The 14253-nt window shown below is 36.6% G+C and overlaps 1 protein-coding gene and 1 pseudogene across 1 annotated transcript; both read left to right on the forward strand.

Moving 5' to 3' along the window:
• Positions 1 to 1324: 1324 nt before the first annotated feature.
• LOC116893704 (olfactory receptor 5B12-like) lies at positions 1325 to 2277 on the forward strand. The gene is given in 2 exon segments (XM_032895420.1): positions 1325 to 1481; positions 1484 to 2277. Coding segments are annotated over 2 exon segments (951 nt in total).
• A 3850-nt stretch (positions 2278 to 6127) lies between these two features.
• On the forward strand, positions 6128 to 7070 carry LOC116891849 (annotated as a pseudogene).
• Positions 7071 to 14253: the final 7183 nt, after the last annotated feature.

Below are 14253 nucleotides of genomic sequence, written 5' to 3' on the forward strand. Positions count from 1 at the left end.
CATTTTCACACTCCAATTCTTTTGTGCACTTGTCTTTTTCTAGAACAATGGTAAGTACTAGAATATATATAGTAATAGAAAGAATTATAAATCGAGACATTTTGTTTTTGTTTTTCAAGAAAGAACCAAAATAGAAAATAATGGCAATAAATTTTGAATAGTCATTCTACAAATACACTGAGTAATCTTCTCCATTTTGTTTATTGTTCTTTCCCATCATCACACTATTTTACATCATCCATATTTTGATGCTCATTATCAGCACATTACCTTTACAAATTTTTAAGATGGTGACTGTACTCAAAGGAACCTACAGGAAGAACCTGTAAGGTAGAACAGAAAGTCACAATCTACTTGGTTCTCTTTACTCATTTTATCCCTCCTTGAATAGGAATGATATTTAGAGTTTAGAATATGTGTCATCATTACAGAGTCATCAGTGTTCATGGATGCAGTGTTCTTGAGGCTTTTTCACTGTAACCAGTAGTAATAATCACCATATTATCCACTGTGCAGGTGGTGAATCAATTTTGCAATACAATGTGTCTTGCTTAAAGGACCAATCACTATGGAAGAATCAGAATAATTTTCTAGTTTCCTCTCTGGTCTCCCAAACCCAAATCATAAGAATAAGTTTATGGGAGGTGAAGGACTATTTCAGTCTAGGTGAATGATTGACATGGAGAGAAAGCAGGTATAGATTTTCTCATAAATTTGGAAAAGTTGCTCCCTTACAAAAAATCTGCTAAAATATATAAAGATATCATCCAGTTTCCTCTCAGTAGTAATATTTAAAATGGACAGCTAATATCTCTCCTGATTTAGAGAGAAACAGTGCCATGATCAGAATTCCAGATCATTGAATTATCTTTAAGGCTCTGGAGATTATATGTAGATAAAATACATTTTACAGTCTCATGCTAGTATACAAAAGGCACACATTCCTTAAACATTTTGTTGGTGATTAAACTTTCAATGTTTATTTTATAAAGCATGCATGAACATATTACAAACAATAATAATGAATATCATATGTTTTAATGTCATGTACAATACCCTACTTAATGAAATAGAATTAAGCCCCACAGTTATCTTTGCCTCCTCTGCTATCACATAAGCTCAGTGTCCATCTATATCATTTCCATATAAGCAAACTGTCCACAGCATTTCTCCAGCATGCATTTTGTCATCTTCTATACAGTGTCCTTCACTAGAAAAAATAAAAGTGAAAAATAAAAGTCCTTGGTCATATTTTAAATTTCCCTTTATATTCAAATGACGTATTTCTTTCTTTGTCCTAGAACTTTGTCATATTCGTTCCCAAATGATTTTGATGGAGAATACATCAGAGGTTACTGATTTTATTCTTGCGGGGTTAACAGATGCACCAGCACTTCAGATCCCTTTGTTTATTATTTTTACTCTCATTTATTTCATTGCACTATTTGGGAATCTTAGGATGATCATGATGATTCTGCTGGACTCCGACTTCACACTCCCATGTACTTTTTCCTCTGTAATCTCTCCCTGGTGGACTGTGTTTATGCTTCAGCAATCACTCCCAAGGTGATGGAAGGGTTTCTTACAGGAAATAAGATCATATCCTTCAATGCATGTGCTGCCCAAATGTTCTTCTTTGTAGCCTTTGGGGCTAGTGAAAGTTTAATCCTTGCCTCAATGGCTTATGACCGTCATGCAGCAGTGTGTAAACCCCTACACTACACTACCATCATGACAAGTACCACTTGTATCCTAAGTGTCACCTGCTGCTACGTGTGTGGAATCTTGCAATCCTCTATCCATGTTGCTCTTGCATTTCGTCTTTCCTTCTGTCATTCCAATATGATTAATCACTTTTTCTGTGACATTCTCCCACTGCTGACTATTTCTTGTTCTGAAACTCACACAAATGAGATTATACTCCTTATCTTGGCTACATTAGATCTTGTTTTCACTCTCTTGGTTATTTTAAATACTTACCTGCTTATTTTCGTTGCTATCCTGAGGATGCGTTCAGCTGAAGCACAGAGAAAGGCCTTCTCTACATGTGCATCCCATCTCATCACTGTGTCCATCTTCTTTGGTTCCCTTATATTCATGTACTTACAGCCCAGATCTAGTCACTCCATGGACACAGACAAAATTGCTTCAGTGTTTTATACCATGATCATCCCTATGCTGAACCCTGTGGTCTACAGCCTGAGGAACAACGAGGTCAAAAATGCATTTAAGAAGATTGTTGGAAAATTACTATCTTCACTTTGTTCATTTGATTAATTTTCAAGTATTTTTCAAGGATGTAAAATTTCAGACATCTGTATTTGAAGAATTGATTATTTATAATTATTCATTTTTAATGATTTCATTCAACTGTTATTTTATTACAACGTATTTTCTCTTTCTTCTTTGGTAATTTGATTAATGTACAGTGAAATAAAGTATATCTTACCAGAAATAAAATTTAATTTAACATTCAATTCAAGAGTACAACTTTATTGTCATCTACCAAGCTTGTTGTTGGTAGGAATCATTAAATCAAAATTTATGAAAAGAGATCAAATTAAGAAACAAATTAATTACTTAATTTGCAAATAATCATAAAAAAGAATGACAATGGATGAGGGAAAGGAAGTGTAACAGACTGAGTGAATGATTAGAGAAGAAAGTGTATTCATTCTGAGTGATCACAGGACTTTGGGGCTGGTTATGTTATGTGCTTAAAAAGGGATAACTATGAGGTTAGTGAACACTATCTCGACATCCTGTAAAGTACTGAATTTAAGCTTTTTATTTTTCATGAATTAAACCCAGAATTTTTCTCTCAGCATATCCTGTAAGTTGAACTCTGACAAAATTAGGGGAAAAGAATGAGATTCAATCAACCCTATAAGACCACTTCACACCCAACTCTTTGCTTCTCATGAAAGAATCTCTACTGGTGACAATGTAGCAGAGGAATACAGCACATCCAACATACCCCACTGCCTGATGGACAGAATGTAGCTAGAGGTGCTGTGAACTGATATCTTTCTATGGAATTTAAGTAGAGTACTAATAGTTATAAAGAGAATATTTTTGAAATACCCTCCCATATGAACTTGTCAGTCATGAATTAGATTATTAGTACAAAAATGGATTCTCTGAGAAATTCACACAGGAAAGACAAATGTCCAGATAATATCAATAGTTGTCTTATAGTCATAATACATGCCATTTTTTCACTAAATCATCACTATAAAGTCAATTCCAACTCTATTAACACAATAGTCAAAAACAATAGTAAAATAAATAGAGGGAGCAATAGAAGTATTTAGTTTGTGGCATTTGCCTAGCATAGGATGGTTTCTCTGAAGCGTTAAGCACAGTTTGTTCTACCTCATGAGAATAAATGTAAAAATGTATTTTACCATTATAAAAAGAATAGAGAATTAATCTGTGCCTTGAATTTGCCAGTCAAGAGCAACAATACTTTTTTATCTGTGTCTTTATGTTTCCCAGCTTCTTAGAAGGGATTTACAGTTATGCCCATGCTTTGACATCTAAAGATATCTTTCAGGGTTCCTATGGTGCATATATGTCTATTTTTTCATTTTTCCTTTGAGTATCCTTTTTTTAAAATTATTTTATTTACACTCCAATTATTTCCCTACCTTGGTCCTCCCTCCCACAGTTACTCATGCCATTCTTCATTGCCCTTGCCTCTGAGCGGTTGCCCCCCCCCAAGCCTCCTTCCCCTTTTCTGGGGCCTATCAAAGATTAAGTGTGTGATCAGACTAAGCAGACCTCATTTATATATGTGCCAGCAGCATCAGATGAGCATGGTTTTAGAGCTATGAACTCGAAAATGAAAAATACATAGTTGTCACATCATCAAAAAATAGTTTCTCTCTTCTCCAGCAAATACCAATTTCCAATATCTACTGAATAAGAAGTTAGAGGGAGAATCATATAACAAACTTTTGTGGGGTACTCTGTTTACTTAGTTGTGTTTGATTCCTTCGAAGTCATCTAAAAGCTTCTGAGTTGATGATTATATTACCCAGGTCATGTCTAGAAGTTATCACTTCATAGCTTTCCTTACCATCCTCTGGCTCTTATATTTTTACATGTTCTCTTCAGCAATGTTCCCTGAGTCTAGGTAATGGTGGTAGGATTAATATAGATGTTTCATTTCAGCATGAACAATTGGCCTCTTATATTCAGCAATTGGATCAGATATTCATATCTGTATTGAATACACCTGTCCATTGAAAAGAGAAGTTTCTCAGATGGAAGTTTTTCTATTGTATCTTTTTTTTCTCCTTTCCATTTCAATTTTTGAATTCCAGTAACTAAATATGAGCTACTGAGGATTTCAATAATGAATACTTACAATTTATTTGCTATTTATTTAAAATGCAATTCAAGAAGAACAATCACTACAAACATCACATTAGTCACTATTAGTTCATTCCATGGAGTCATTTCTTTTATAGCCTTCTACTAGCTATGAGAGTCCTAATAAGACTAAGCCATAGGTGTTTCCATAACAATCCACTCCTTAGTGATAGTCTGAATGTTCATTCTTCTAATTCCTTAATTCCTTTTCACTCCTTTATCAGTTCTGTTACCAACTTCCAACCAACTATATGAACTCAAGTCAATGGCTTGAAGTTAGCATCTGTGGATATTACTTAATTCATATGACAAGATCTTATGCTGATAAATAAAATCCATATATTCATCACAGTGATTGTTCCTGACTAAAATTCCAATATATTCTGTAAAATATATGTTCTATAGAAACATATATGTAATTATTACAAATAGTAACTGAATATTATAGAATTTAACGTGGTACAAAATGCTTATTTAATACTAATGGAATTGTGGCCCATGGTTATATTAATTGATTAACTTATTCGTGGTATCAAATAAGTTGAATGTTCATCTGTATCACTTCCATATGAGCAAGTAGAATTCAGTTCCTCAGCATGCATTTCATAATCTTATATATAGTGTTTTTCACTGGATAATGCACTACCTGGGACTCAGCTGTATCACTCCTGGGATATACCCAAATAATTCTCCAACATACAACAAAGACACATGTTCTGCTATGTTCATAACAACCTTATTTGTAATAGCCAGAAGCTTGAAAGAACCCAGATGCCCTTCAACAGAGGAATGGATGCTGAAAATGTGGTGTCATCTACACAATGGAGTACTACTCAGCTATCAAAAACAATGACTTCATGAAATTCATTGGTAAATGGATAGAACTAGAAAATATCATCCTGAGTGAGGTAACTCAATCACAAAAAGCACACATTGTATGCACTCACTGATAAGTGGGTATTAGCCGAAAAATCTCGAACTAGCCAAGATAAAATCCACAGGCCACATGAAGCTCAAGGAGGTGACCAAAGTGCAGTAACTTCAGTCCTTAAAATGGGGTACAAAAATATTCATAGTTGCGGATATGGAGACAAACTTTGGAGCAGTGACAGAAGGACTGGCCACTCAGAGCCTGCCCCACTTGGGGATCCAGTCCACATATACAGCCACCAAAACTAGACTATATTGATGAAGTCAAGAAGTGTATGCTGACAGGAACCTGATATAGCCGTCTCCCGAGAGACTCAACCAGAGCATGAAAAACACAGAGGTGAAATCTAGTAGCAAACCATTGAGCTGAGAATGGTGTCCCTGTTGGAGGAATTTGAGAAAGGATTGGAGGAGTTGAAGGGGCTTGCAACCCCATGAGATACCAACCAACCAGAGCTCCCAGGAGCTAAACTGTTTGATTGCATTGACAGACGCATGGCTGTAGCTGCATATGTAGCAAAGGATGGCCTTGTTGGGTACCAAAGGGAAGAGAAGCCTTTGGTCCTGTCAAGGTAGTGGAATTTAAGGTGGGATGTGGGAAGGGAGGTGGTTGGGGAGGGGGAACACCCTTATAGAAGAAGGGGAAGGGGATGGGATAGGGGCTTTTGCATATGAAACCAGTAAAGGAATAACATTTGAAATTTAAATAAAAAATATCCCATAAAAATGAATTGAGTAAAAGTCCATGCTTAAAGTTTAGTTGATATTTAAATAGCATAATTCATTATTTGCCCTAGGAATATGTTGTAATAATTCCCTAATGACTTTGAAGTAGAATATTGCAGAGGTTACTTAATTTATTCTTTTGGGATTTACAGATGCTCCAGAGCTTCAGATCCCTTTGTTTTATATCTTCATTCTCATTTACTTGATCATACTGTTTGGGAATCCTGGGATGATAATAATGATTCTTCTGTACTTCCGACTCAACACTCCCATGTACTTTTTTCTCTATAACCTCTCCCTGATGGACTGTGTTTATGCCTCAGTGATTAGCCCTAGAACATGGAAAGGTTTCTCACAGGAAAAAGGCCATATCCTTCAATGGGTGTGCTGCCCAGATGTTCTGATTTTTAGCCTTTATTGCTTTTCAAAGTTTGATCCTTGCCTCAATGGTCTATACCATCTTTCAGCAGTGGGCAAACCCCTGAACTACACTACCAGCATGACAAGTACCACTTGTATTCTAATTGTCACCTGGTGCTACATGTGGAATCTTGCAATCCTCTATCCATGTTGCTCTTGCATTTCACCTATTCTTCTCTCACTCTAATGTCATTAATCACATTTTCTGTGACATTCCCCGATATGGAAGATTTCTTGTTCTGACACCCACACAAATAAAATTTCACTCCTTATTTAGGCTACAATAGATGCTGTTTTTACTCTCTTAGTTATGTTAAACACATACCTGCTTATTTTCATTGCTATCCTGAGGATGCATTTAGCTGAAGCACAGAGTGACTCCTTTACCTGTGCATCCTATCTCATTACTGTGTCCATCTTCTTTGTTTCCCTTATATTCACGTATTTACAGCCCAGCTCTAGTCACTCCATGGACACAGATTAAATTGCATCTGTGTTTTAAACAATGGTCATTCCTTTGCTGAAACATGTAGTATACAGCTTAAAGAACAAGGAGGTAAAATGCATTTAATTAAGTTATTGGAAAATTAATGTCTTCACTTGATTTAATCAATTAATTCCAAATTATTTTTAATTATTTAAAATACTGGATTTCGATTTTTCTTGAATAGTTTATTTGTAATCATTTCTTGTCTATGATTTCTTTTAACTGTTCCTTTATGAAGGAGGAATGCTTCCCTCATGCATTGAAAATATGATAATTTTATTGTTAATTTTGATTGTATCTTTGTAGATTATGATGTCAATTCAATATTTAAATCAAGATTATAATGTTATAGAATTCATAAGCAGCCTTTTTCACAATTTTTTTGTGAAGTAAGTTTTCAGGCCAACTTTGTGTGCATGATAATTTTTATACTTTCAATTATTTTATTGTCATAATTATTAGTTACTGTCTTTTTTTGTAAATAAAATTATATAAATTTCTCTTCAAATTCTTTCCTCTGAATCATAGAAAATACTTCTGCCTGCCCTCTTTTTTATAGAATCATTTTTCATTTATTTTTAAAGTTTAATATATCTGATATAAATCAACTGTTTTTAAATATTACCAATAAAATAATTATGTTGAGATTTTGTTATGCAGAGTTCCAACATCTATCCCAAATAATATTATGTTATGTAGTTTGGGTGATAAACAAGTCTTGAATTGTGAGCTTCACTGTTGGCGGGGTTGGAAGCTGGTAGAACCAATCTGGAAGTCAGTCTGGAGGTTCCTCAGAGAATTGGATATAATACTACCTGAGGACCCAGGTATATTTGAGGACTCCTGGGCATATACCCAAAAGATGCTCCAACATATAACAAGAACACATGCTCCACTATGTTGATAGCCGCCTTATTTATAATAGCTAGAAGCTGGAAAGAACAGAGGACTTGAACATTCCTTGAACAGAGGAATGGGTATGCAAAATGTGTTACATTTACCCAATGTACTGCTATTCAGCTATTAAAAGCAACAACTTCTTTATGAAATTCATAGAGAAGTGGACAGAATTAGAAAATATCCTGAGTGAGGTAACCAAATCACAAAATAAAAAACCCAGAACAACAACACCAACAACAAAATAAACAACAAAAGAAACCACATCTTATGCACTCATTGATAATTGGATATTTGCCCAAAAACCTACAGTCCACAAACCACATGAAGCTCAAGAAGAATGATGACCCAATTTGGGTGCTTCAGTCCTTTTGTGAAGGGGGGAACAAATATATTAATAGGAGAAAATATGGACACAAATTTTGGAGCAGAGACTGAAGAAAAAGCCATCCAGAGACTGCCCCACCTGGGGATCCAGCCCATACACATACAGCCTCCAAACACAGACAATATTGCTGATGCCAAGGAGTGCATGCTGACAGGAGCTTGATATAGCTGTTTCCTGAAAGTCTCTGCCATGACATGACAAATACAGAAGAGGATGCTTCCAGCCAACCACTGAACTGAGAATAGGGTGCCCATTGGAGGAGTTAGAGAAAGGATTGATGAGCCAAAAAGTTTTGAAATCCCAAAAGATCAATACTAACCATCTGGAGCTTCCAGGGACTAAATCACCATCCAGAGAGTACACAAAGACAGACCCAAGACTCCAGCTGTATATGTAGCACTGGATGGCCTTTTGGGCACCAATGGAAGAGAAGCCCTTGGTCTTGACAAGGCTCGACCTCCTTGTGTACAGCTATGTTGGAGCAGGGTGACAGGAAGGGGTGGAGGGATGGGTGGAGGGATGGGTGGAGGGATGGGTGGAGGAACACCCTCATAGAAGAATGGGGAGAGAGAAGGGATAGCAAAGTTATGAATGGGAAACCAGGAAAGGGAATAACATTTGAAAGGTAAAGAAAATATATTCAATACATTTAAAAAAAATAAAGTAGTTATGCTGAGCCTAATAGAAAAAGCAAAAAAAGAAAACTAATAAAAAATTGTGAGTTTAAGTCAAACCAAAACACTAAGTATCCTGATGCTTACTGTTAATGGGAGAATCTCTACTGATGAAAATATAGGAGACAAAAACAACTCATTCTCCCATCTCCACTGCCTGGTGATCAGAATGTAATTAGAGGTGATGTGAAATGGCATCCATCTTAAAAAAAAGAAACAGGCATGGTGCTATAAACTGATAAAAAGGTATTTTTTATTTTTCAAAAATATCTCACCTATAATGTCATTCTTGGAAAAAAACAGATTAGTATCAAATGCCTTCTCTGTGGTAGAAAGGTGAATATGTTGAAAACATCAATTCATTCCTCATAGTAATAAGAACATCATTTCATTAACTCTTCATTATTAACTGTGTTTCAACTATATTAATGTAATACGTAAGACCAAACAAAATTTAGCCAAAAAGAAGGGAGCAATTGAAATATTTTCTTTGTGAAGTTGCCCTCGCATTTAATATGGAAGTTCATGTGTAGCATAAAGCAGAATATTTGCTATCCTGTGTGAAAATAATATATAAAAGTTGTTTTACCTCTAGTAAACATAATACAGAATTAGTCCATGCCTGTTGGTGCAAGTCTAGCAAAGCGTTTTGTATATATCTTCTTGTTGGACAGTCATTTAGAAGAATTCACACAGAGGTCCATTCCTAATCAACTAAAGAGATTTTATTGTGGGCCAAGCATATTTCTCTGTATAATTTTTTAACCAAAACACTTAAGTTTCTTTGACAACAAGCCTTAATATACAGCATCATCTCCCTTCTATCTACTCAGAATATTGAAGATTTGTAAAGTTGAAAGCTGATGTTTCTTTCTTCAAGAAGTTTTAAACAGAAACACAAAGTGTTCTGGGAAGTCGTTTTTTTCCTAAGCTAAGCATAGAAAAAGTCATTCTCATGTATTTTTTAAAGGTCCAATATTTCAGTGAATATAAATTCACATTTATCTGTAGTTCTGAGAGTCCAAAAATTCAATATATGAAAGCTGATTCCATTTTACACTAATTTTTGGAATAGAACAAAGAGTTGAGCTCTGACATCCATAGGAAAAGGAGTATTATGAAGAACAAATATTGGCTTTTATGATTCCAGGCCACAAATAATGACTAAATTAAATATCTGAATGCATGTATATTGTGTCTTCATAACCTAGCACTGGTCCTATAGTAATCAGGCAAAATAGCAGGTCAGAAACATTGCTAGAAAATTTCTATCTCACTGTAGTAATTGTTAGAATAAGTAGCTTTATTCGTAAAAACCACAAAATTAGTTATTAGATATGATTTATATAAAAAGTATTAGACATTACTCATTAACTTGTGGTGAACTCTTCTATACTAGAAGGAAATTTATTTTTTTAAAAAAGATTAAATAAACAAAAAAGTAATCAAGAAATGCAATAAACCATCAAGAGAAAATAAATATATCATGGAAAGAGATAATAAGGAAATATACAAACTTTAAAACTTTATTATAAAATCTATATATGGTTTTGGCCAGAGTCCCGGACCAGCGGAGGATCCCTGCCTTCAGCAGCTCTCTGCTCCCAGGCCCCCTGGAGGGGAGTTCTTGCCGCCTGGTCGGGCGGGCACTCCTGAGGCAGCAGAGCAGAGGAGACCACCAACGCTGCCCACCCCTGCCCACATCCCTGGCCCAGGAGGAAACTGTATACGGCCTCTGGGTACCCAAGAGGAGGCCCAGGAGCAGCAGATCCCTGTCTGAGACACCGCACCTGAAGGGACCGACCCGGATAAACAGTTCTCTGCACCCAAATCCCGTGGGAGGGAGAGCTAAACCTTCAGAGAGGCGGACACGCCTGGGAAACCAGAAGAGACTGCACGCTGCACACAGTACTGACCCCAGAGGAAACAAAAGCTATCTGGAACCCTGGTGCACGGAACCTCCCGGAAGGGGGCGGCAGATCTTCCCTGGCTGCTGAGGCCGTGGAGAGCCTCATAGGCAACACCCCGCGAGCAAACTTGAGCCTGGGGACCACAGGTAAGACAAACTTTTCTGCTACAAACGACTTGCCTGGTGAACTCAAGACACAGGCTCACAGGAACAACTGAAGACCTGTAGAGAAGAAAACTACGCCCGAAAAGCAGAACACTCTTGTCCCCATAACTGGCTGAAAGAAAACAGGAAAACAGGTCTACAGCACTCCTGAAACACAGGCTTATAAGACAGTCTAACCACTGTCAGAAATAACAGAACAAAGTAACACTAGAGATAATCTGATGGCGAGAGGCAAGCGCAGGAACACAAGCAACAGAAACCAAGACTACATGGCATCATCGGAGCCCAATTCTCCCACCAAAGCAAACACGGAATATCCAAACACACCAGAAAAGCAAGATCTAGTTTCAAAATCATATTTGATCATGATGCTGGAGGACTTCAAGAAAGACATGAAGAACTCCCTTAGAGAAACACAGGAAAACATAAACAAACAAGTAGAAGCCTACAGAGAGGAATCGCAAAAATTCCTAAAAGAATTCCAGGAAATCATAAATAAACAAGTAGAAGCCCATAGAGAGGAGTCACAAAAATCCCTGAAAGAATTCCAGGAAAACACAATCAAACAGTTGAAGGAATTAAAAATGGAAATAGAAGCAATCAAGAAAGAACACATGGAAACAACCCTGGATATAGAAAACCAAAAGAAGAGACAAGGAGCTGTAGATACAAGCATCACCAACAGAATACAAGAGATGGAAGAGAGAATCTCAGGAGCAGAAGATTCCATAGAAATCATTGACTCAACTGTCAAAGATAATGTAAAGCGGAAAAAGCTACTGGTCCAAAACATACAGGAAATCCAGGACTCAATGAGAAGATCAAACCTAAGGATAATAGGTATAGAAGAGAGTGAAGACTCCCAGCTCAAAGGACCAGTAAATATCATCAACAAAATCATAGAAGAAAACTTCCCTAACCAAAAAAAGAGATACCCATAGGCAGACACGAAGCCTACCGCCCTCCAAATAGATTGGACCACAAAAGAAACACCTCCCGTCACATAATAGTCAAAACACCAAACGCACAAAATAAAGAAAGAATATTAAAAGCAGTAAGGGAAAAGGTCAAGTAACATATAAAGGCAGACCTATCAGAATCATACCAGACTTTTCGCCAGAAACTATGAAGGCCAGAAGATCCTGGACTGATGTCATACAGACCCTAAGAGAACACAAATGCCAGACCAGGTTACTGTATCCTGCAAAACTCTCAATCAACATAGATGGAGAAACCAAGATATTCCATGACAAAACCAAATTTACACAATATCTTTCTACAAATCCAGCACTACAAAGGATAATAAATGGTAAAGCCCAACATAAGGAGGCAAGCTATACCCTAGAAGAAGCAAGAAACTAATCGCCTTGGCAACAAAACAAAGAGAAGAAAAGCACACAAACATAAACTCACATCCAAATATGAATACAACAGGAAGCAATAATCACTATTCCTTAATATCTCTCAACATCAATGGCCTCAACTCTCCAAAAAAAAGACATAGATTAACAAACTGGATACGCAACGAGGACCCTGCATTCTGCTGCCTACAGGAAACACACCTCAGAGACAAAGACAGACACTACCTCAGAGTGAAAGGCTGGAAAACAACTTTCCAAGCAAATGGTCAGAAGAAGCAAGCTGAAGTAGCCATTCTAATATCAGATAAAATCAATTTTCAACTAAAAGTCATCAAAAAAGATAAGGAAGGACACTTCATATTCATCAAAGGAAAAATCCACCAAGATGAACTCTCAATCCTAAATATCTATGTCCCAAATACAAGGGCACCTACATACGAAAAAAAGAAACCTTACTAAAGCTCAAAACACACATTGCACCTCACACAATAATAGTAGGAGATTTTAACACCCTACTCTCATCAATGGACAGATCTGCGAAACAGAAATTAAACAGAGACGTAGACAGACTAAGAGAAGTCATGAGCCAAATGGACTTAACAGATATTTATAGAACATTCTATCCTAAAGCAAAAGGATATACCTTCTTCTCAGCTCCTCATGGTACTTTCTCCAAAATTGACCATATAATTGGTCAAAAAATGGGCCTCAACAGGTACAGAAAGATAGAAATAATCCCATGCGTGCTATCAGACCACCACGGCCTAAAACTGGTCTTCAATAACAATAAGGGAAGAATGCCCACATATACGTGGAAATTGAACAATGCTCTACTCAATGATAACCTGGTCAAGGAAGAAATAAAGAAAGAAATTAAAAACTTTTTAGAATTTAATGAAAATGAAGATACAACATATCCAAACTTATGGGACACAATGAAAGCTGTGCTAAGAGGAAAACTCATAGCGCTTGAGTGCCTGCAGAAAGAAACAGGAAAGAGCATATGTCAGCAGCTTGACAGCACACCTAAAAGCTCTAGAACAAAAAAAGAAGCAAATACACCCAGGAGGAGTAGAAGGCAGGAAATAATCAAACTCAGAGCCAAATCAACCAAGTAGAAACAAAAAGGACCATAGAAAGAATCAACAGAACCAAAAGTTGGTTCTTTGAGAAAATCAACAAGATAGATAAACCTTTAGCCAGACTAATGAGAGGACACAGAGAGTGTGTCCAAATTAACAAAATCAGAAATGAAAAGGGAGACATAACTAGAGATTCAGAGGAAATTCAAAAAATCATCAGATCTTACTATAAAAGCCTATATTCAACAAAACTTGAAAATCTGCAGGAAATGGACAATTTCCTAGACAGATACCAGGTACCGAAGTTAAATCAGGAACAGATCAACCAGTTAAACAACCCCATAACTCCTAAGGAAATAGAAGAAGTCATTAAAGGTCTCCCAACCAAAAAGAGCCCAGGTCCAGACGGGTTTAGTGCAGAATTCTATCAGACCTTCATAGAAGACCTCGTACCAATATTATCCAAACTATTCCACAAAATTGAAACAGATGGAGCACTACCGAATTCCTTCTATGAAGCCACAATTACTCTTATACCTAAACCACACAAAGACCCAACAAAGAAAGAGAACTTCAGACCAATTTCCCTTATGAATATCGATGCAAAAATACTCAATAAAATTCTGGCAAACCGAATCCAAGAGCACATCAAAACAATCATTCACCATGATCAAGTAGGCTTCATCCCAGGCATGCAGGGATGGGTTAATATACGGAAAACCATCAACGTGATCCATTATATAAACAAACTGAAAGAACAAAACCACATGATCATTTCATTAGATGCTGAGAAAGCATTTGACAAAATTCAACACCCCTTCATGATAAAAGTCCTGG

The sequence above is a fragment of the Rattus rattus genome, chromosome 2, assembly GCF_011064425.1.
Source record: "Rattus rattus isolate New Zealand chromosome 2, Rrattus_CSIRO_v1, whole genome shotgun sequence".
Classification (NCBI taxonomy): domain Eukaryota; kingdom Metazoa; phylum Chordata; class Mammalia; order Rodentia; family Muridae; genus Rattus; species Rattus rattus.